Below are 23,385 nucleotides of genomic sequence, written 5' to 3'. Positions count from 1 at the left end.
CAGGGGCACTGGAAAACACACAAGTTAATAGCAACAATTACCAATGACTTACTAAAAACTGCCAGAATGCTTAGTAGTGTCTCAAAGACCATTGCTTCAGACATCATTCACATCACTATGTGCAAAAACATTCTATCATTATGGATGACGATCACATTTTGATTATTCAGCTTAGTGTATATCATATACTATATACTAGTATTTTTTCTCTGGGATAGAAGAGCTACAATCTTTAAATACTGCCTGCACTATATCTCAGCAGCCCATCTAAAACCATGGATTAAACTCTAGCTCTTTGAAGAGCATCTAAAAATAGGCAACCTACATAGAAAGCAGGGCTTCAGTAAAGCAGGACATCTGGATTGCTCCTTGAACAAAGCAATGATGTAGGACTTCATCTCCTGCCCTAGATTTGCTGTTTGGATTCTGTACTGATTTTCTTCACTGTTCCTTCTGAATCCATCTGAAAAGAAGCAAAACATCTCCTTTCAGCATTAATCAATCATGGACTTGGTTTAAACACTTGACCTATCCTACCTCATCACCAATACCACCACAAAGTTTCATATCATCTACAGAAGGCTCAGGTTCTGGGAAAGGCCCAGCTCTTAGAAACAAAGGAGCACTGTGGCTGAAGAGGAAACATCCAAAATATCTGTTCTTGGCCTCTGAGTTAGCTTCAGTATATAGCTGTACAGAACTATCCCCCAGGTTCAGTGGAATGGGATATACAAATACATACATCAGTATGTATACATGTCCATCAGCATGTATTAGCAGTTCTTCCATACTGGCAAGGTATTTATGTTTACAGGCAGCACATATTCATGCTACGTGAGTTCATGCTACGTTGCAGTAGCTGTTCTCAACTGTTTGCTCTGTCTTTTTTAGGTGACTTTAACCATCCATCTATTGTGAAAGAGAGAGAGAGAGAGATTTATAAAAAACAAAAGACAAATCTAAAAAAGAAAAAGGCACATAGCAAAACTGTTATTTGTTAAGTCTATCCCTTGACTAATGTTATTTGCTCAAATTACTGTTAATATTTATTTGGGCACCAGACATGAGTTAATTTCTCCCCAAAACTAAACATTTGGATATTCTCTAATTAGGCAAAATTTCACAGTATTTTATTATCAAGGAGGTAATAGCAAATATATTCTAACTATTATGGTGTAGTATTAATATGTACTTAGGACAGTGTACTACAAATATGATCATGGATTTAAATAATAGGAAGGCTGATTTTGATTGATGTTAAAATAAGCCTACAGTGAGAGCAGCTAGACAATGGAACCGATTACCCAGATTGGCAGTGATGTGTTTGGGAGTGCCTTCTGTCCATGATGCTTTAATTTGGATTGCTTCACTGAGGAGTGGGTTCGACCTGATGGCCTAAATGCCCTTTCCAACTTCATGATTTTATGAAGTGGGAGTAGCTATCTCAAAATAAAGCGCTGCTTTAGTACTGAGGGGATAGTATGATTGCATTACAGGAGCAAATATAATGGAACAGATAAGTAAATTCGGAGTTTTGGATTGCAGTCCAGATGTATTTTAAATGCTGATCATTTTGAAACTAAGACCTAATCTACCATTTGTGGACAACTTGCTTCAAGCCAGCACTGCACCATAACAACTCCAGGCACCTGCCAAAATCATCCCAACAATGAGCGGAATTTACACAGGAAACTCTGTCAGTGGTTCTCAACCACTACTGAATATTGGGAAAAAATCTGAGTGACTCACACTGATGCTTATCTTTTGCCAGTCCTTGCAGAAATCAAAGTGGACCATATTTATTTGACATTTTATTTGTGGTAGCTGGCCTACACTCTTTAATATTTGCAATATATGCTGTGGGTTTAGCAAGCAATAAGCAACTCTTGCTTTTTGACTAAAAAGAATTTTGTGGCAAACGAACTGCTGAGTCATACAAAATAATGGTAAAAAGATAATTTAGAAAGGAAGAATTCTTGGTCTATGTCTTAGTCACTCTTCCAGATGACATGTTAAAAGGAAGTTGTTTACCACCACAAAGAATTAATCCCAGCATTGAGAGAAAGAGTGGAATATAAGGAAGAGGTCATGGGAAGAAGCTCCTTGCAAACTTGGTTATAGGATTTTAGCTTTGTCAGCCTTTTAGTTAAACCTCCCAGCTGTATCCACAAAACAAAAGCTCTCAGATTCCTTGCCTACCTTCATGACTTTGTGCTACTTGTAGGCATGACAAATGATACACAGTCTGTTCTTATGACTAAGAAATATGCACTCCTTATAAATATATGCAAATATATATCTCAAGAGGCAGCAATCATGTTGCTTTTTCCATTTGCTTCTCTTGCATTCCTCTGAGCCAAACGGGTACACTTCTGAAGGCAAGGGACGGTCTCAAATAATGAGCCATTTCATCAGATCACTAGAATAATAGATTAATACCACCATAGGAAATTGCATTTGATCTTTTTATAGGTGCCTGCCATTTGTTACTAATGAAATTTTTGCTGTTTCATGATTTCCAGATTTTTGTATTAATGCTTATAATATTTTTATTAATTTTATTATGCTAAACTAATTAACAAAATAATAGTATAGATACACCCTACTATTAATAAAATAATATAACTTCAAAATAAATAATCATAATGATTAAAAAGAGAGTGGAAGTGTTTGGAAATTATCTGAAAAACTCCAAAACCTTTTACTTTCTTCCTTATCCCTTTGTTTAAAAAAATCTAATCCAAATTCTGGCAAACAACACCTATCAGCAACAATAACTACAGTGTTTAGGCATCTTACTTGGAGGAGTTTAATTAATACAAGTTCCCACTGGAGAAACAGTCCCATTATTTCCTCACATTAAAAAACAATGGAGTTGAATTTTCGAAGTTTAAGGTAATTTTAAACTTGTTCAGTTTTGCATTAGGCTGCAAGTTTTTGTTAAGGTTCTTGACAAAGGTCACTACTGTGGTGATAACTCATAGTTCAATTGTAAGTTTTGGAAATTTGGGTGTACAGGGCCAGTCACCTGAATAAAAATAGAAAGAAAGAGAACAGTGTCAGAGAATTGGAATTCAACTGACTTTGTGAAATCAAGAACTCTAAGAGTTCTTGGGATGAAGATTTATTTTATTAATATACTCCAAGCTGAAACTATCTGTATTACTTAAATTCCAAGTGCGTGCCATAATTAATATAACAGAATGTTTGTGTATGTATTTGTTCAATTTATATAGGTGCCCATCTCACATACGTGACTCTGGGAGGCTTACAAAGTTAAAAACACGAAAAACAATTCAAAAACCCCCAACTCCCCCCATAACAACAAAAAACATTGAAAACATGAAAATAGTAAAAACTATTAAAACCACTATTTTCCATTCAGAGTAACAAATATGTTTTCTCTTTCAGCTAATTCTTGCTACTTGGGAAGGAAGTTATAACTTACAATGTCAGAACTTGACCAGCGCAGGAGAAGCTGACATGAGGGTAAAAGCAACTTAAAAAACATGGAACAGTGATGTGCTCACACATGCTTTAATGCATCAGACCCCAACCTGGCAATCTGCATAGGTGTGGGACCTAAATCACTAGAATTCCCCACCAGGACCCTTCATGCATCTGGAGAGTGTTAGGTTGGAAAGGAGTGCCCTAATACCTTGTAATGTTTTGTACAGACTGCAGCACACTTAGCAGGGATCTTGTCCCACTGAATTTCTTGGAGCTTATTTTGAAGCAGACACGTATGGGATCGCATTGCCTGTCTTTTTGATATATATGGCTGCCCATCTTACAACAGTGACTCTGGGTGACATACAGGGGTTAAAACAGCAATCACTACATATAACCCATGGTGCCCAAGATTAAAACAATAATACCAATCACAGAACATCACATCAGCGGCAGCAGCACTCACCTAACCTCTTGGTCCAAAAGCCTGGAGAAACAGCTCTGTGTACATAAGTTTCAGTGACTGAAATTTTTATTTGCCGTACCTTTGGTTATCATTTAGCTGGAAATGGTGTCCTAGATTCATCTTCCTTGCTTAAAATTCTTGTATACATGTTTGCTTTTTATTAGCAAAATCTTCACCAAAACTATTTTCCTAAAAATAGTCTTTTAGAAAAGACTATTTTATAGCATAATGTCCTTCTTTGCCTAATTTACTATTTACACCAAATAAGAACCAGTCTATCTCTAAAAAAAAAAAGCATTCTACACAGGATGAGAAGATGCCTTTGACATGATAGTCAGCATTGCCCAGCACCTTCCTTCTCCTACAGCTATTTAGGTGTCTGCCAAGGAAGTCAATGTAGAGGCTTTCCACACATTCTGGAAGCCTGGAATGGTTGCATAATTACCACACGTGCCTGAGGGGGTGCTTTTATTTTTTTCAAACTTGCCAAAATGCAAATCATATAAATTGCCTGGAATAAAATGGCATTTCTGTCAGTTCCTTACCATTCAGTTTCAGTTCCAGTTCTGATTTTGACCATGTAGTACTTTTATTTTTCTCAATTTTGTTCATTGGTTAACCCTATTGGTCCTGCTAAGCAGAACAGCTACTATACTTCCCAGTGCCATCAGGATTTCTTGTATTTGTTCTTTTCCTTTTGCCCATATATTGTAGTTTTTACATTGCCAAATTATAGACTTATCTAGACTGGAATGAACACCATGTTGATTGATTCTGAAGTCAAACAGCTGTTACCCTTCTCTTAAAAGAAAGTTTTTGATTCTGATACCAGTTCAAACATAAGTAACTGGGATTCAGATGTAGACTGCTTCTTATTTGGTGTAAAGAGTAAATTAATAAAGGTACTTTCCTCCATGGAGCTTAATTTAATTATGCAGTTCAAGAGTAACTTGAGAATCTGTGTGAGAAAATATATAGAAAAGAGTATTTTTAAACAATAGCTGCTTGGAAAAGTTGCTTGGCATTCTAAATGGGGTAACTTCTAAGGCAGGAGTTCTAATTACTTTTATGCAGAATTAATTCCCAATGAAATCAACGGAGCTTAATTCCAAGGACATATGATTAATGTCAGGATGTACAAATGCTTCTTGGAACTGAGGCTGAAAGCCATTGTGCACCTACCTGGAAGTTCGGGGACATACTAATAAGTAAAATACAAATATGATCCCAGCAACATTCAACTTTATTCTCAGGTATCACAGAGTATCTTCAAGAAGAGTTAGTATTTGTCTGACTAAAGGTTTCTTTAAATTAGCTGAATATGTTGCTTTAAGATGAGATTATTAATTCTGCAGACTCTTTCTTGCAGGTGGCCCGGGTGTTGTGGTGGTATTACTTTTCCAAAGTCATTGAATTTGCTGACACTGTTTTCTTTGTTTTGCGAAAGAAAAACAGTCAAATTACTTTCCTTCATGTTTATCATCATGCCACTATGTTTAACATCTGGTGGTGTGTCATGAACTGGATACCTTGTGGACAAAGTGAGTATTTAGAGATGTGAATTAAGATACTGTGAAACAACATAGTTGGAAGACTTTCATGTAGAATGTGTCTGATTGCCAGTCTGTATCATTTTAAAAAATAAGGGGTGGATGTAATAATGCTTTAGTAAGCATGGGCAAAAGATGGCTCTGAATCTGAATAAACATTCAGCAATAGCTAGCAGTTGCCATTTTACTTTGTGGTGGCGCATTTCATGTGCTACGTAATCAACCTTATTCCCCTATTTAACTGAAGTTACAATAGTTAAGTACATATAAGCCAGATTTTGCTAGGTAAAATGTGGTTAGTAGTCTCTGGCCCAGTAAGTTGTGCAAACTCAGCCAGTGTGGTTGGCTGTGGTTCATGTTGTGCAAATTCAGACACTTGTGCTCAATAAGCTATGATTTGCTTGATTACAAATGTGTTGTGCCAAAACCATGTCAGTTCACACTGCAGGTAATTCCTGACTAGCCTGTTTTCAAGGTTTTGGTTTCTTGTGCAAAGTATGTCTGGATGGAGTGTTCCAAATTTGCAGCAGTTCCCACTTAGGGAAAGTGGGAGTTAAAACAGGCTTCAGGATGTTTCCAGTGTAGAAAATGCTTTCGCTTTGGGTCTAGATCAGCATTTCTCAAGCTTTCTGTAGTTACAGTCCATTAAATAAATGTTCAGAAAACGTGTGGACCACCCAATTTAACAAGCACCCCCTTCCTACTTTGTTGTCTTTCAGAGCATGGCAGTTCACGTTTTTTGGCAATAAAATCATTAAATTTTCACTGGTGTATACCTTCCCATCTCTTCCATTTTAAGAGGCTTTTTAAAGCTTTATTTCCAAAAATGCAATGCAAAATACATTAACTGACCACTTTATGTAGGGACTGAAGTGGTAGCTTGCTCTAGCTGGTGAACATGGGGAGGCTGCAGCAGGCCACTGCGGATCATGCTGTGAGAATCATTGCTGTAGATATAGGTAGTCCTTGACTTATGACCACAGTTGGGACTGGAACTTCTGTTGCTAAGCAAGGTGGTCTTTAAATGAGTCATGCCTGATTTTACCACCTTTTTTGCCATGGTTGTTAAGCCAATCACGTGCTCATTAAGCAAATCCGGCTTCCCCTATTGACTTTGCTTGTCGCAAGCTGGCTGGGAAGGTTGCAGATGGTGATCATGTAACCCCTGGGATGCTGCAACCATCGTAAATACACACTACCTGCCAAGTGCCTGAATTCTGATCATGTGACTGCAGGCACACTGTGATGGTCATGTGAGGACCAGCCATAAATCACTTTTCTCAGAGCCGTTGCAGCTTCAAATGGCTGCTAAACAAATGGTCATAAGTTGAGGACTTCCTGTATAAGGAAATGTCTGCAGTTCACAATAGGGTTGCCATACCTGGGCTGCAAAAATCCAAATGACCATTAGATGGTAAAAAAGTAATACGGATAATGAACTCTTTGCCATCCAGATTTTGTAGCCAAATATAACAAGGACAGAAAAAAATTACACAACCATATTTAGATAATCATTTATGCCACAGGAATATAGTAGTCTTCCTCAATAAGAAAACTCTGCAATAAACTAAAGTGCCATAAATTGTCACTTAAGTATATTGTTGCTCCATAGAAATAAGTCCTTTTAATAAATATATGACATATTTAATTCTGTTGTCACAGGTTTCTTTGGACCCACTTTAAATAGTTTTATCCACATCCTCATGTACTCCTACTATGGATTGTCTGTGATTCCATCCATGCGTAAATACCTTTGGTGGAAGAAATACCTCACTCAAGCACAACTGGTACAATTATATTCTTATTTATTCTTAGTAATCACAGTTTAAAGAGTAAAAATCCTAAGTGTTGAAGCAAGCTGGAATTATGGGTACAAACCACTTTGAAATGAAGATAGAACTGAGGAAAAGTCAATTTGGGTGGCAAATTATTCAGCTTTATGAAACATCCATGGCAAGCTGTTTAAACAGGGAAGTTAGTATTATGCACATTTGGATCCAATTGTTTCTGTAATGCAGTGATGGGCAAAGTGGGACCTTTGAAATGTTGGACTTTGTTCCCATTTGCTTTACCCATCATGATCAGGAATGAAGGATGATGGGAGATATACTTCAGCATCTGAAAGACCACATAATTCTCTGAAGCTTGGGGTCAGAAAATATAGTCATATATTCTAAGAACTATGTTACACAGAGAGAGAATGCAAGGAGAGAGAGACTGGATGAGAAGCAGTGTGCTCGCAAATCAAGAAACATGAAGCACGTCTGCTATTTGAGCAGTTGTTCTGAGTCACAAGATAAATGCGCATTGCAGCAGTTGTTGGTAAAGACAGATCTGACTCCAGTTCTCCCTTACTCTGTCCTATGCTCCCCCACCAATTGCCAGAGCCTTCAACACAGGATCCCCTCCCAAGTAACTGTGTTATGGCTACATGTCACTGCCTTGGCAGGACAGCCAATGATGATTATACATGAGAGGATAGATTTTAATTCCAGACAAACCTAACTCTGCAACTGGTGTGATGCTTCTTTCTTTAACAGATTCAGTTTTTGCTCACCATTGCACATACACTCAGTGCGGTTTTCAAACCGTGTGGCTTTCCCTTTGGATGCCTCATCTTCCAGTCGTCCTACATGGCCACATTAGTGGTTCTGTTTGTTAACTTTTACGTCAAGGTAAGCTGAGCAAGAGGAACGGTGAAGTGCATGCACATGTATGGTTTTGAGAAATGAAGGTTTTAGCTTGAAACACAAGAATCCGTTTTTTGGTAGGGTTTCTGATTGACCATCCAACCTGAATCGGTGACTTCGTTGCTCTCACAGCAAGCTTTCCCCCCACCCATGAAATGTGAAGACAAATTAACCACCAGATCAGATTTCTATAGCCACTACTTATGTGGGGAGAAATTAGTTATGGGTTTAAAAACTTACAAATGGCGTTTTGCAGCATTTCAGATCTGAAGACCAAAAAATGCTTCACAGTGTGCAAGACTATCTTGACACACTTGCCTGCAATTCATTAAAGTGGCCATGTCTTTTCAGGATCATGCAGCTACCTTTTGCAGCTGCAGTGGAACGCTAGCATATTTGCTTAAGCAGTTGCTACATGCATATCCCTGCACGCTCTGAAGTGCCTTTTTGCCGTTGACTCCAAAGCACTGCACAGCCTTAACTGCTAAGCATTGAAAGACAGGTGGGTGATATATAGCCAAACCATGACTAGAACTACTGCAGTCAGTTCAGTTCTAACTGCAAATCAATAGTAGCCCGATTTGGTACTTGCACATCATTGCCCAAACAAAAGCAAAGCATTCATAAAATTGAAAAAGCCCATTTAGGCTATTGAGCGCAACCTCCCATTCACTGTGTGAAACCAAATTGAAGCATACCTGATTGTTATATAGCCTCTGCCTAAAAGTCCTTAAATTGGGGCAAGTTATTCCACATGTGAACTTTATCCAGTTTTTGCTCCTCATATGCTGTGTTGGGCTAACTTAAATCTTCCCACAGAATCCCTTGTGGAAATTTGAAAGTCCTTCTGTATTGCATTTCTGCATGACAAGCGTGCTTTGTTATTAGCTGTTTCACATGCCCCGCTTAACTTTTCTTCAAGGCTGTGCTTCTTCTGTTATGGTTATATTGCATTCTCTTGGTACCCAAAGCTATGCTGTTTTGTTATCTGAGAAAATCTTGTCCTTCACAAAAGCACCCAGTGCTGTTTATAAGAGCTATGCTACTCACATCTCAGCTTTGCCAATCTAGTGCTGGAATGCCTGTCTGTTTTTTTAAAAAAAGTGGGAAAAAACAGTGAGACAAAACTTTCTCACCCATCTTTCATTCATTTCATTATATTGCCTTATATATAATGAGAAATAGTGAAATTATCAGGATACATGTTTGTATAATGGAGAAAAGATGAGTTGAAAGAACTTTTTTGCAAAATTCTGCTATACACAAGTAGGACACTATACTGTTGGATGTATGTTAGGGAGGTGGGGGTGTAGGAGGAGGAAGGGACAAAGGAAAGCTACAATTTTAACTGCATGATTCAGCTATTCTACAAAGTCAAAAGGTATAGTTCAACAAACCAACTTGCAATAGCAAGAGATGAGAACTGCTAAAACACGTAAGTATTACCTAGTATGAAAGTGTTGAGATATGAGACTGTACACTGTTTAAATATTGTAGACAAATTACATTGGCATGCTTTTTTGTATCTGCTTATAAGGACCACTTAACTTTGCTTTTCTTTTCAGACGTATCAGAAAACGTCTTCAAAAGCCAGTATGAGAGAGATTCCTCTGGTGACAGAAATTAAGAATGGGTTCCATAAAGACCACCTAAAGGCAATTAATGGTGCTCTGAATAAAAAAGCACAATAACCGTATTTTTAATATTACATTGTAGAATACAAATACCTCTCATAACACTTTTCTAAAACAAAGCAAGGCTATTATATACAACTTTAGTATAATCCTAAACTCAGTGGTTATCAATTCTTCTACTCCCTGTTTAATTAATTTCTTTTTAACAATACAGACTTGTAAATGTGAAGGCATTTATCTCTTTTATCCAGCTGAAGCAAAATTGCATTCTGTAATTCTTAATATAGGGAGGATGCCTTTAATAACAAAGATCTGGATATTCTTGAATAGAATCTACAAATTTAAACTAGCAGCAGAGTGCAGTCTGTGAGAAAACAATGGTTATTGTTTGTTCAGTGATACAGCTCCCATTTCACTACTTTTTGTGTTCTTAGTTTCAATTGATTTATAGTAGGGGAAAAAAATCATCTGTGTGCTCAAAATCTTGATTCCTGCCTTCATGGTGCTATAGATTGCTCTTATCCCCCATTCTAGAAACAGGATGGGATATAGAGTGCAACAAAATTAATTACAAATTCATGTTTAGCTACAGTGAACCCGTCTGAACATTAAGGTGTCTGTATGCCATCTTTTAAAATGCCTACTTTTAACACTGGACAATAGCTCCAAAATTCTCCTCCCCTTAAACGTGTATGGCCATAGCTGTGTATCCTAAACACTATGACAATCACACAATAGCCAGAATGTTATTAATTTTGGAAGTTGAAGTCCAACAAATTTGATTTTTTTTCCTATACATTAAAGGTTACTCTGCAACTCAGTAGGGTCACCTTCTATTTTCATTATGCCACATCTACAGACAACTAAAATTCAGCAAATCAAATGGCTGCTTGAGTTTATATTAACATTGATGTTACAACCGAGACTAGCAATGCAACAAGATAACTCAGTCTTCCTGCCCTTAGATAACTTACGAGAAATTATCACCGACCTGCAAGCATTAAATCCCAGGCTAATATCTCACTATGAGCTAATGAAAGCAGGTTTGCTCATGTATGCCGACTTGGCATTTTTGGATACCAAATAAAATTCTACTTACATGAGATGCAAAAAGCTATGTATCTTCTGTATTCAGATACTGAAGATGGGACTGCTCAATTAAACCTAGGTACTAAATGCCATATCCAGTTTGATATCTTTTCTATTATAGAACTGGGTAACAGATGGAGAAAAGCATTTGCAAAGCTAATAATTCCACACACTCATGCAGACAAGACAAGCCACATGCAAAATTCTAAAAGTAAAATGATGGGAGAGTTGGTGTTTGGCTGGTCCAGATAATACACTTTATTTTGCATATGATTTCTATATTTTTAGTGTCTGATTTCATAATCAATTTGGGAGATTTTGTTACTGTCATTCCTATTTCAGAGGGAGAGAGACATGGAAGCTGAATAGACAAAAGGTTTAGTGCAAACATTTTTACCAATTCAGTGTAAGTATTTCTCTGAAAGGTTCAGCAGTATGGTTTGGAATTCTTCTCTCAGAATTCCTAAGGAAAAGTTTCATTTAATTTCTCATAGCTTTCTCCTACAAAAGTCAGCACTAAAAAAATCACTAGAAAAAAAATCACTTCATCAGATGCATTGGACTGTAACCTCTAGCACTCCAGTCTGCATGACCTGACTGGCTGGGAGTGCTGAGAATTGAAACTCACATTCAGTGAAGGTAACAGATTGAGGAAGGGTTTTTAATCAAAGTAAGTCTGCAAATCTTTGTGGTGGGGAAAAACCATCACAAACAATATTCATGAGTCATTGAAGGGATTCTTTTAGAAATCTTTTCACAGGTCAGTGAATATTAGAGATAGTAAATTATGTAAGGATTGTCTTACCTCTAGTTTCAAAAAAAAAAAAACTAACATTGCCTTAATAATTAAGGCTTAGCTTTCAAAGGGCTGAAAAAATGTACCATGTTAACATTTAAAACCACTTGGATAAACTATATTCAGGTAGTCACTGAATGCAGAAAAACCAGTCAAAATGCTGCTATTTTGAATCAAAACCAAGATTATGACTTAAAAAGTTATTTTCTTGTAAACACTGACCATTGAAAATAAATGATGTTTTACAGCAACACATTTTAAAGTCTTCTCTTTTTGTCCATGTGAAATAGCTTCAAAGACTCTAACTGGCAAATTTTTCATTAATTGTTAACTTTCAATTAGTTTCTTCAACCCATGAAAACCTGTACCACATTTTATTGAGACAGCCATATTCTTTCAAACAGAAGCAGAAAATAATCTTTGCCTGTGCTGTGAGTTTCCTTTAGAGATACACTTTTAACATGAGTCTCTTCTACGCTGTTTGGCTTGTATGATTAAAACAGCCTCAGCCAACATACTGCAGTGATACCGTGTTGATTTGCAACACTCACAAAACATTTGCCAAGTTATTTTCCCCTGAATTATGGTGAACATGTGGAAATAAAGGATTCACACTCTTGTAAAGTGAAATGCAGAGTTATGTTTAAAGTTCATGGAGGAATGATTCAGAAGAATGTCTTGGGCACTCAAAACAGGCTGAAATGAACTGGAGCTTTAACAATTCCTATCAGGATACCAAAATTGAGGCAATTACTAGATACAGAAAACCTGTCATTTGCTGCCATCTAGTGGTCATCCAGACTTTTTCAGCCTAGATAGTGTATGCCTAATTATTCCTTAGTGAAAGCTGGTAAAAATCTCCACCATAAAAATGGGTGGAAACAGCCAAGCAATTGTTTCTAGTTCGGAAGAGGAATCAGAATTTAATTGTATTTGCAACATTGCTACTACAACAGGCTATTGGGATAAGGCAAAAAATTCAATATAACTGCAGTGGTTCAAAACAGGACTCACAGGTTCTCTGTTATTTCCAACACAAAAACTAGTCAGTACTACCCCCTTGTGGCCAAGAAAAAAACTTAAATTTTATGGCTGTAATTCCTGTTACAGACTGAGTACATTCATCCAGTGTATTTTCAAGTGATTGAGATATTTGATGAGTGTTGCTTACGCTCACATTTAAGTTTAACTGAAACTTGTATTAATTAGAAGCACCAACAGAAGCTTTGCTTTGCTCTTCCCTGTGGTCCGTGGCTTTTCCATGCTGTAGGGAAAGAAAGAAAGCTGTTTCATAATTTATATTGACATTTTGCAACAGAGAATAAAACTAACCATGAGCTAAAATGCAATTTATCCATTTTTATACCAACCCAGTATATAGAAAAAGCCACAATATGTCTATCTGGTGAGTGTCAAACTGGGGAACATTGCTCATATAGGGAACTGGGAGACCCAGGTACTAATCTCTGTATGAAATGTTTGGTAAAAATTTATCTGCATACCCAACTGAAATCTGTTAATCCTTACATTTCTCAAGTTTCATGTTTGAAACTTGGTTTGCAATGTTTGCAAACCTACTGAATTATAACACACATGTTTACATTGTGAATTGTTCCATCAAGGCCCCTTGTGTCTTCCAGCACTGTTTCCATAGTCTGTAACCTGCAATAAAAGGCAAATCAGAAGCAATTGATATGTGCAAATTGGAAACAAAACTGCTTAGAAGTGAAGTTTATACATGCAGTCCCCACTTCACTCATCCAGCAGGCCTGGACTAGGGCTGTTTTTCCTAAAACAAAAAGACTTTACAATCTAAGTATGACTTCACTGTTATTTGTGCAATATGTGATAGGGTCTTTCACCTTTAATCCCAAAAGTAAGATATGAATGATTCAGACAAAATATCAGAGGTAATGTAATTGGAGGCCTCTGATCAATACGGGATCTGCAATTCAGGGTACAACATGATGGACTATGCCTAACTGGGAAATTATATATACCTAAAACAGAAGCACTGCCTCACTCAAACTGTTCAGGAAAGCTGAAAACAACATAGGAGAAGAAAGCGCAGGCAGTACCATCCGTTTCTCACTTGCTTGCAACTTTCAATTTATAACATGTGAAAACATTCCAGCAATGGTGAGATAGAGATGTTTTGAACCCACGTTCCAGAGAAGAAGTATGCAAAGAGAATGTTAATGGTGGTTTTTGGACAGACAGGAGAAAATTAAATACCTCTGTATCTGATGAATGCAAAAAGCATTCAGTTTACTGTTCAGTTTGTTGGATTGTTTAGTCCAAAATTCCTGTAACAAATTTTCTTAATGTGAGTCAGATGACAAAGCATTAAATCAGTTAACAAATAATGGAGAGAGAATAACCAAACATACCACAGTATCCTTCTCAAGGCTTGAGAGAAACTCTGTTCTCTTCTCAAGATTGGCAAGTTCTTTAACAACAATCCTGTGGAAGGTTTCCAATTCATGCAATCTGTAGGTAGATACGTCAAATATACTTATTTCATTAGCAAAATGTATTTTGATATTGCTATATACTGGTACAAAACTTAAATGCCATTATTCACTTCACCAGTTTCTGCCAAGTGTCTTATAAGCTAATTTTGCATTGCTTGGTTTGGAAATCAGTTGGTGAGTAAACCAATCTAGCATACATAGCATCTAATAAATTGTTTGTGAACCATAATCTTGGGAGATTTGGTTTCCTTCAAAGCTTTTTATTGTGGAAGCCTTGCTAAAACTAGCACCTGTGGACAGATTTCCCTAAACAATTGATTGTTGTAATTACCTGTTTTTCCTTACAACATACAATCTAAGAGCAGGGTTGTACACATTCTACTTTGATGCTCAGTTCACACAAAGCAACAGCAAGGCACAAATGAACACAACCAATGTATTGAGTAAAGAGAATACTGTATATATCTGGAACATCCTCTATAAACTTCCTCTCTGCAAACTGGACAGTGAAGAAATAAAAACCTGAATATTTTCAAAATTCAACAATTAGGGATCTACTCTAAGCATAAAGCAGTTACATAAAAGGTAATGATGTATTTTTCCTTCTACAATTTTAAAACGGTGAAGCAACATTCCATTTAGCCTGCCTCCTACAAGACCACCAAAGTACCTCCAGAAAAACTTCATAAAAATAGAAATAATTTCAAAGGATAAATGTGAACACCACTGTGGTTTGCCTGTCTTTTGATATCAACTGGCCTGTGCTAAAATCTTTGTTCAAACACTGCTCCAGGTTCTTCCTTAACCAGAAATATTTATTTAAACAAGATGGTCCCCATGGTTATGCAATCTTCTCTCAAAAGAATGTTTAAGTCCCCTCAATTCAAATTTTTTAACCCTAAGGCATGCATTTTTATTTTCTCAGCCCTTTCAAAACTCTTTTGTCCATTTGAATATTTGAAAAATTTACCTAGGCTTATGTTGCTGTTAATTATACTATGAATAATTGATCATATGCTAACCTGTAATTTTAATAGAATCAAAGGACAGTAGGAAATGCTCAGTAGATTGGCCTTGACTGAACTGGGATGCAGATTATGGGACCGACTCTACCTATTTCAATTTAATATGAAAACATGTGAAGCATTGCAGATGTGTTGGTTGACAGGGCTGAAAGCAAGATATAAATGCAATGTGGATAGGAAGACAAAGCACTACCTTCTATGATCAAATTGTTAGATTCATGTTTTCCTGTCTAACTGGTTTAATTGTTTATCGTAGCACTTCAAATGCAAGACACATAATGGAAGAAGTGTCTTGGGGTGAAATATGAAAAGCAAGCAGTTTATACATTATGCTGTTTTGCCCATTCTTCACTTAACTATTCCTTAGCCACAAAAATAAGTATGTTCTTCCTAGGTGAGGACCGAAGCCTCATCTTATGAACCATAAGCTATGTTGACAAATGCATAAGCAACCCCATCTTCATGAACTTCCATCAACAAAAGAAATCACCATACTTACATTACACAAGATGGGTACCACCTACCTGCTCTGATGGATCTGTTTCAATAAGGCTGATATATTCTGTTCAGGTGCCTTCAAGATTTTTTGTGTGTAAATCTCAATCCTCTTGTATCTAAACTAAGTCACAGTACTGGGAGATTAGAATGACAGAATATTTGTAGCAGGAAGAATAACCCGAAACTATCTGTACGAACTGCACAGTATAAAACAGAGACAGAGGGAAGGAGAGGAAAAGAGAAGGAGAGAGATTTGGTTGCAAATAAAGAGATTTGCAATAGAAAAAATGTCTGTTTGCATATTTGTGAACCTATCTAGAAGTTGTTCACAGTACAAAAAAAATGACTTCTTGCCAATTATAGGGAACAAGAATTACCCAAAATGTTTTCTTCAATTCGCTTGTAAAGTTTTCAAAAGCAGCAATAACTCCTGGGTCACCAATTTCTTCTCCAAGTATTTTAGAGGCAAATACTTCATTCTCAAATTCATTTAAATGTGGGCCTGCAAGAAAGAAGCACAGCTTTCCTAGTGAGGAATTCACAACAATAACCAGCCCAGGGGTAGTCAAGAAAATACGAACCTTGTGTTTAACCTTTTGAACAAACAGGAAAACCCTTAACTTTGTGGACATAGTGCACAAGATGGGAAACCTCTGCAAATAAAAACATTACCCATTATCTGAAACACAACCTCTCTCATACAGACTTACCAAAGGTTTACACTTTTTGTTGTAAAACTTGCTCCAAGAGACACTGCCTCCTCCCCTTGTTTACAGTGGCTATACGGTAGCTCAGGGTTTCTCAACCAGGGTTCCATGAGAGGTCACTAGGGGTTTCCTGGGAGATCATGATTTATTTAAAAAATGATTTCAAATTTGGGCAACTTCACATTGAAGACGTTTCATTCTTTATTTTTAGTTTAAGAACACTGTTAGTGCATACAGTAGAGGCCTACACATGAAACGAATAGAATAATTTTGTATCTTCTGGCCTATTATTTGAACCTGAATGTGCAGGGGTTCCCTGAGGCCTGAAAAATATTTCAAGGGTTCCTCCAGGGTCAAAAGGTTGAGAAAGGCTATAGTAGCTCATCCTGATGCTCGTTTTAGCAATCTGGAGACCTTACTCATAAAAACCTTTTAAATAAAGTGTTTTTTTAAATCATCGTCATTATCATCTGGAAATTTCAATTTATAACCTGTTCTTTCATGGTGTTTTAATTCATTTAATTTTTCGATTGAATTGTAATGGCTTACAAACTCTGCAGAGAAGTGGAATGGCTATATAAACATAAGGAAATGAATAGGATTCAGCCTTACCACCTAAAAAGCTTTGATTCTGGGGAGGTGTAATAGCTATAGACCGGAGACGTTTATGGAGACTGGAGCACAGGGAGAAAGCTGGACTGCTCCATGGTTCGAACTCTTAAGATCACACAAAGGTTTGTTTTTTTAGAATCGAGGTATCAATTATAAAGAGCATGACCCATGTACTTTGTCTCTTAAGCCACCTTTTCAGGGAATGCTCAAGGAGACCAACAATAGAACAGGATAGATGAAATCCAAATGCAGACTTTAGACAAAGAAAGAGCAGTAGCAGAAATTGGAGCTGCTAAAAATGAAATAAAAACTTATCCTCAGAATGCCCTCAAAACAGGTCTTCGCTTTGGAGAAGACACAAGTGAAAAAGGAATTTATTACTCATTACTATAGCCATTCTGAAGGCAATTCCATTCAGATCACACATTTTTCTCCCAACATTTACAGAATGTTGGCACTAGGTTACTACTGTAATTACCTTTTGGTGTCTCCTCTGCCATTTCTATGGAGGTAAAGAGTTTTCTTGGTTCAAACATTATGCTGAGTTCATTAGTGGGCAGTCTTTCAATGTGTTTTGAGCGCTTTCTACTGAGATCAGCTGACCACTCTAGGAAAAGAAATCCATTCCCGGTAGTTAGTGTGAAGTTTACAACCTCATGCTTTTGCTGAATTAAGTGCCACTGGAATTCTGATGGGACTTGCAATTTAAAGCAAGCTGTGTTCACATCATTGTATTTGGACCCTACAGATTGCCTTTTAAATGCTGATAATTAAACTATCCTATCACAGTCTAGGCTAAACAAGTAAAATGGGAGAGAAAGCAGAGGGGACCGCCACCATCCTGCTCCCTAAAGAGCTAGAACATTGGTGATAGAATTGTTTTCTGTCTTTCAGCTTTATCCAATTTTCTTTTGCTTTCACTTATTCTACCTGAAAATTTCCTCTTAGATTTGGAGATTTTATCTTCCAGGAGTAGAGTACTAGATGCAGCTTCGTATTTCTAGAAAAAGTTAAAAAAAGAAAAAAAATATCCGAATTGCAATACATTTCAAAACGTTTATAGTAGTATAATGGGAACAATATAATAATAATAATAATATGGTATCTTATAATTTCATAAACACAAATAAACAAAATACATAATTTATGCATTATATTTGTATACATATAAATGTGTTTCCCAAATCTATACCTTGCTCGTTCTGACATCTGATGCACTGGGTGAAGAATTGTTGCTTAATGGGAAAGTGGGATCCATCATCTCTAAGCCATCTAAAACAAGACAAAACAAAACAAAAAAAAGGGTTTATCTTACTTTTCTATTCAACAGTATTACAAGCAGCTAATGATTAAAAATATTTGTGTAAAAGTAATGTTAATGACATAACATATGCACTTAAAGCAACCATGCTGAAGTCCTTGAAGGAAAATTCAGCTGCATCTTACCTCCACATTCTACTTTATCTTTTGTATGTCAACAGGTATTTTTCTTTCTATTAATCAGAAAAAATACCCATACCTAGATGAACAGTATGACACAAATGAAGAGTTAGATGAGATTCTGAATGGCTTGGAACCAGCTTACCAAATAAATCAAGAACCTGCACAGGTTCCTGGCTAAAACATGTTACCTATTTCTACAGAAATAGAATTCTCTGGGGCAAATATCTTCTGCTCCCTTTTCCCTGAACTTCCCTTCTTCCTCCATTTCAAACTTTAATCAGAAGCTGTGAGGAATCCCATTCTTCCCCAGCCTCAGACCATCCAGCCACCCTTTCCTGAGTTTTGCCCCTAGTTTTAAAAGGACCAAATATTTTTTATCTCCAGGAAAGGGACCAGCTGGGGTATCTGACTCAGTGTATGAGTTAAACAACACTTCATTCTTATGGGGATGTGTACTGCATGTCTGGCTGGCAGCCGGCAGTATTGTTATTGTCTGTTACAGAGGTACATTCGCAATGGTCACATATTTTTTATCCATGAACCAAAAGGAGACATGTTTGCCCTGTTCCTGTTGGAAAGGTAATTCTGCAATATTCTGAAATGAAAAACTTGTCCGAGTTCGATTTTCTCCTCCCTCCCAATCCCGCTTCCTGCTGTGTTATGTGTTTAAATTTTAACCTTGATAACAGGGTCTAATTTCACTGAGCTTTATATTCTTTACAATCTAAACAATGTTTAGCCCTGGCAGACTCCACGTTCCCTGCACAAAAGTATCAAAATGATTATGGTGTTTCACCATAAGTGAAGAATATTACACTTCATATATATAAGCAGCAGGTCATCCTGATTACCAAGATATAGTGTGCTTTGTGTGTGCATGCATATATGTATATGTGTGTATGTGTACCCACAGAGTTACATTCAACAACTGTATTAGATGGGTATGATCTAATTATATTTGACCCTGCATTCATCATGAAGCAACCCAAGCTATATAAGGAGCAGATGTTTAAACTGCCAATTACAGTGTGATTAAGCCCACACTGCTAGAATGCAATATAAAGTTTTAAATTCAAACAGAGTTCAAAGGACGTTGAAGGGAGCCACGTACTTTGCCTAATATGTGAACAAGGAGTTGAACAAACATGAACTGGACAAACGGTTGTATGCTGATGCATCTCTGAGGTTGGCTTTGTTCTTCTCTGTACCTTGTCCCTAGGCACTGCTGAATTTTCTACCTGGAGAAGAAACCGAAAGCATCAAAGCAAAATCTAGCAACAGACTGCTTCATAAAAGTTGTTCCAGTTATTACAGTATTGACCTAAAAGTTCAACAACATGAAAAAATCTAGTTAATTTATTCTGCAGTAGGATTTCAATAAACTTTCACCTAATAACTCTTAATATCATGCATGCCACATAGTAGATGTTTGTTGTAGCTAGTTGTTCTGAGGGACATGAACTCCAACCCCCTTTGGTTATAACCAAGTCTGGTAAAAACCACAGCTAAGGTCCTGAGTACTGTCTTTGCCTGAATGTGCTGAAGAATAAAATTGAAATGAAGATGGACTTACTAAATTACTACATTTGTTTCTTAATATTGCTTGGAGTGAAGGTTGGGGGTTAAGAGCATCAAATATCCCAAATTAAACATTAAAAAAAATCTTTAAAAATTCTACGAACAACTCAAGAGACCCGGTAACATAAAATAAGAGAAATAAGAAAACTGGCATAAAGCACCTTTAAAAAGCTAGGACTAAAAAAAAGCATGGCAAATTTTCAATCCAATCCTGTTATGAAAGGACATGTCGAATCAAACAAAGATGCCTCTCCAAAAGATCTCTTACTGGAGTGGCTGCACTATCATTCATAGCTTGTTTGATTCCAGCTATATCCATAAGCCCAAAGATCCCAAGGCTGAACAGGGACTGGCTTGACAGACCTTGGCACTTTTGCTTCAAACCTCACAAAGTGACTGGTATAACTTATCCCAAATATAAAGGCCTTTTAAACCAGGAAGAATGTGTTAGATTTCCTAGCCTGCTTCCAACCCTTTTTACAGGCCAAGATTGCCAAAGAAGATAATAGGAAGATAGAATATCTTTACTGCTAGAGCAATTACCTCCTTTACCTTCACTGCTCTCTATGTATATAATTTAGAAGATCTACAGTAGTGCTTGTTGGCAATGCAGCTAAATTCTTGAAGCAAATGACAGCCTATTGGAATGTTAATTCAGTAGAAGAAATAGAGTGCAGGGCACCAAAACAGTTTCCTTTTATTTGTTGCCTCTCACTTAACCAAAGCATCATGTGCATCTTAAAGTAGTTCCATGATTTTTTAAAAAGATTTTCTTCTAAGATATCCATAATAATGCAGTTGCCCATCCTTTCCTTATGTTCACGGCAATCTAACATCATACAAAGAGAGTATAAGGACAGGGCAACATTAAAAAAAGGGTAAAGATATTATGCCAAACAGAATTCCCCATATCCTATACAGTACATCTGGCATCCACATCCATCACAGAAAAAAAAGGAAAAAGAAAAAAAAGAAAATCACGATTCCATTTTCCTTACTTTCTTTGCACCATAATCACTGCCACTGCTTGGAGAAGACAACGGCAATACTATGGAGGGAAAGATAAGCAAAAGTTTTCAATTATGAGCAGAGATAATGTAGATATACCACCTACTAATGGAACAAGCTGCAAGTAATACCCATAACCAATTTTTACAGATTAGGCAAAGCTTCTGACATTCAACACCTGAAAATCTGAATTTTCTTGAAGACTTTAGAAAACATTCGATTTAGATTAACACATTCAACTCTAGGGGGATGGGGAAAGTAAACAAAACTTCCAACAAAACAATATAAAATATCTATTAATTTTGCAGCATTAAATGAGTATTTATCCACTAAACAGGATAAAGAAAAAAAATACATCAACTTAACAACAATCTATTGTTCACTTCACTAGCAAGAAGTGAAAGCTTAATATGCAATACACAAACTTTGAAATCATTATTAATCCATGATACTGTAATACTGCCATGTATGTGTGTGTGTGTGTGTGTGTGTATATATATCTGCCCACATGCATAAACACACACTTACAACAACAATGCTGCAAGCCTAAATCTGGCTAAAAGGAATTACGAGCAGTGATCTTTAGAAGCTCTGGTTTAATCCTATGAACAGTTGCTTGGAAACAAGTTCCACTGAACTAATTACTTCTGGCAACATTTTAAACCATTTTAAAATGGTTCCCAATCGTTTTTACCTTTTAACTTGCTTTTGACCCTTGGCTTTTTCCGAGTGTAGTCTGCCACTCTGGGCAATGAGTTCTTCTGAGAATCAAGAATCCAGCTTTTTTCACTCACACCATTGCTCAGAGTCTCTGGATTACTTTCAGAAAAGAGATGATTCTTGTAGTTAGAAGGCTGGAAAAACATGCAGGCAATAGTCAGTGCCATCCAAAGCTACTGCCATTACAAAGTTTCACTCCAGCAGCATTTAAACGCGTTGATCGCTTTAAAGCCAATGTTGCTGAGCTAACCCACCGAGGGCCTCATCTACCTACTTTTGCAATCACATTTCCCCCAAGAGGGGAAAAACTGCGTAAAATGTTTAGGAATCCCTTTTTCAACCCAGAAGTGGAATGTTAGGCAGTGTATCCTCAAAACAAATACAACACCCAGCGCTCCCAAAGCACTCTGACCTGATCTTACAAATAGGTACAATCAGCAGATATCACAGGGCAAAGCAAGGATATCAATGAAATCCTCGAAACAGGATCTTCAGTCATACCACAGCTTCAGATGAAAAGCCCCTGCTTGAATAACAAACAACACTGAGAGGTAGGCAAGACTTTAATGAACTGAAGGGGTCTGCACATTCCTTGTTTCATTCCTTCAATTCCTTACATTAGGCTTAGGGCAGCCTTCCTGGGCACAGGGCCTCCCAGGTATTATCCTGGCCATAATTCTCAGTATTTGGAATCTATCAAGATATCAAGCCTTGTGGATTTTTAGGGGCATGAGGACCAGCTGAAAGAATTATCATCAAATATTAGAGTAAGAAATAAATACCTGATTTGTAACAATGGAGTGCTGATACATGTTGTTTGATTTGAATTAGTTTTTTTCCCCCCCAAGAAAGAGGAAAAGAAAAAGTATTTCAAGCAATATGTTCCACATTTTTAGAGCTGTTCTGTTAATATGTGCCAGGTCTTCCTGGTTGGGATAGATCCTGGGATAGATAGTCATGGAGAAGGTCTACCTATGTGTTACTAGGAGTTGAAAACAACTTGATGGCAAATAATCAATCAGTCTTCCTGGGTGCCATCTTTTTCCTTTCTTTTTTAAAAAAGCTACACTTATTAATCCTGAGCTTCTACTGATTCTTTTAATGCTCTTGTATATATTTGTATTTTTCTTCTATTGATTAGTTTAGCATGATACAATGAAAATATGTTAGTCTAACCCCGTGGACCTTGGGATAACAGGTGTTGCCACATGGTTTATTTGGCAGGTACAAGGATGATCTGGTCTGAGCAAGACAGTAAGTCCAACAGACAGGCAGAGAGGAAAGGGAACTACACAGAGAAGTTTTTATCTCTTGGTGAAGAAAGTGCTGTCAGGTAATTTATGGCAGAATTTAATGTCATAGCTTGTTTGATTCCACCTATATCCATAAGCCCAGCTTAATTTGATCGATAACAGGCCTGGAAGCTCCCTTGTGATATCAGAAATCTTGAGACTTGAGTGTTATTTCAGGGAAGGGAGGGAGACAGCCCATGAGTTAGAGAAAGTTTCTGAACGTTACTCCCAAATCTAGCCTGGACTAATTCTATATTCTAGCACAAATGTCTTCAGCAAAGGATCGTTACCTTGTCGTGGTGCTGGAGCTTGAGCATCTCAGGGATGCCATGAGCTAAACCGTGAAGGGCCAC

The 23,385-nt window shown here is 37.1% G+C and overlaps 2 protein-coding genes across 3 annotated transcripts in view; one reads left to right on the top strand and one right to left on the bottom strand.

Moving 5' to 3' along the window:
* Window positions 1-10,434, top strand: part of ELOVL2 (ELOVL fatty acid elongase 2) — a 28,519-nt gene extending 18,085 nt beyond the window's left edge. The window contains exons 4-8 of one of the 2 annotated variants that reach the window (XM_063298887.1): window positions 3,412-3,489; window positions 5,286-5,457; window positions 7,129-7,253; window positions 8,007-8,141; window positions 9,722-10,434. In XM_063298887.1, coding sequence (XP_063154957.1) covers window positions 3,412-3,489; window positions 5,286-5,457; window positions 7,129-7,253; window positions 8,007-8,141; window positions 9,722-9,847 — 636 coding nt within the window. In that variant the 3' untranslated portion in view covers window positions 9,848-10,434. The remainder of the gene's footprint in view (window positions 1-3,411; window positions 3,490-5,285; window positions 5,458-7,128; window positions 7,254-8,006; window positions 8,142-9,721) is intronic. The other variant, XM_063298889.1, reaches the window with a different exon arrangement.
* Window positions 10,435-13,249: 2,815 nt separating this feature from the next.
* The window catches only part of SYCP2L (synaptonemal complex protein 2 like), a 38,355-nt gene continuing 28,219 nt past the window's right edge, over window positions 13,250-23,385 (bottom strand). The window contains exons 26-36 of the mRNA XM_063299944.1: window positions 21,715-21,874; window positions 21,011-21,060; window positions 19,546-19,672; window positions 18,184-18,263; window positions 17,922-17,991; window positions 17,470-17,598; window positions 16,050-16,174; window positions 15,699-15,793; window positions 14,066-14,165; window positions 13,911-13,981; window positions 13,250-13,337 (exon numbers count right to left, since the gene is read on the bottom strand). Of these exons, the coding sequence (XP_063156014.1) occupies window positions 13,250-13,337; window positions 13,911-13,981; window positions 14,066-14,165; window positions 15,699-15,793; window positions 16,050-16,174; window positions 17,470-17,598; window positions 17,922-17,991; window positions 18,184-18,263; window positions 19,546-19,672; window positions 21,011-21,060; window positions 21,715-21,874 (1,095 nt within the window). The remainder of the gene's footprint in view (window positions 13,338-13,910; window positions 13,982-14,065; window positions 14,166-15,698; window positions 15,794-16,049; window positions 16,175-17,469; window positions 17,599-17,921; window positions 17,992-18,183; window positions 18,264-19,545; window positions 19,673-21,010; window positions 21,061-21,714; window positions 21,875-23,385) is intronic.

The sequence above is a fragment of the Candoia aspera genome, chromosome 3, assembly GCF_035149785.1.
Source record: "Candoia aspera isolate rCanAsp1 chromosome 3, rCanAsp1.hap2, whole genome shotgun sequence".
NCBI lineage: Eukaryota > Metazoa > Chordata > Lepidosauria > Squamata > Boidae > Candoia > Candoia aspera.
The sequence above is the reverse complement of the archived record's forward strand: the minus strand, read 5'-3'. Positions and strand labels throughout refer to the sequence as shown.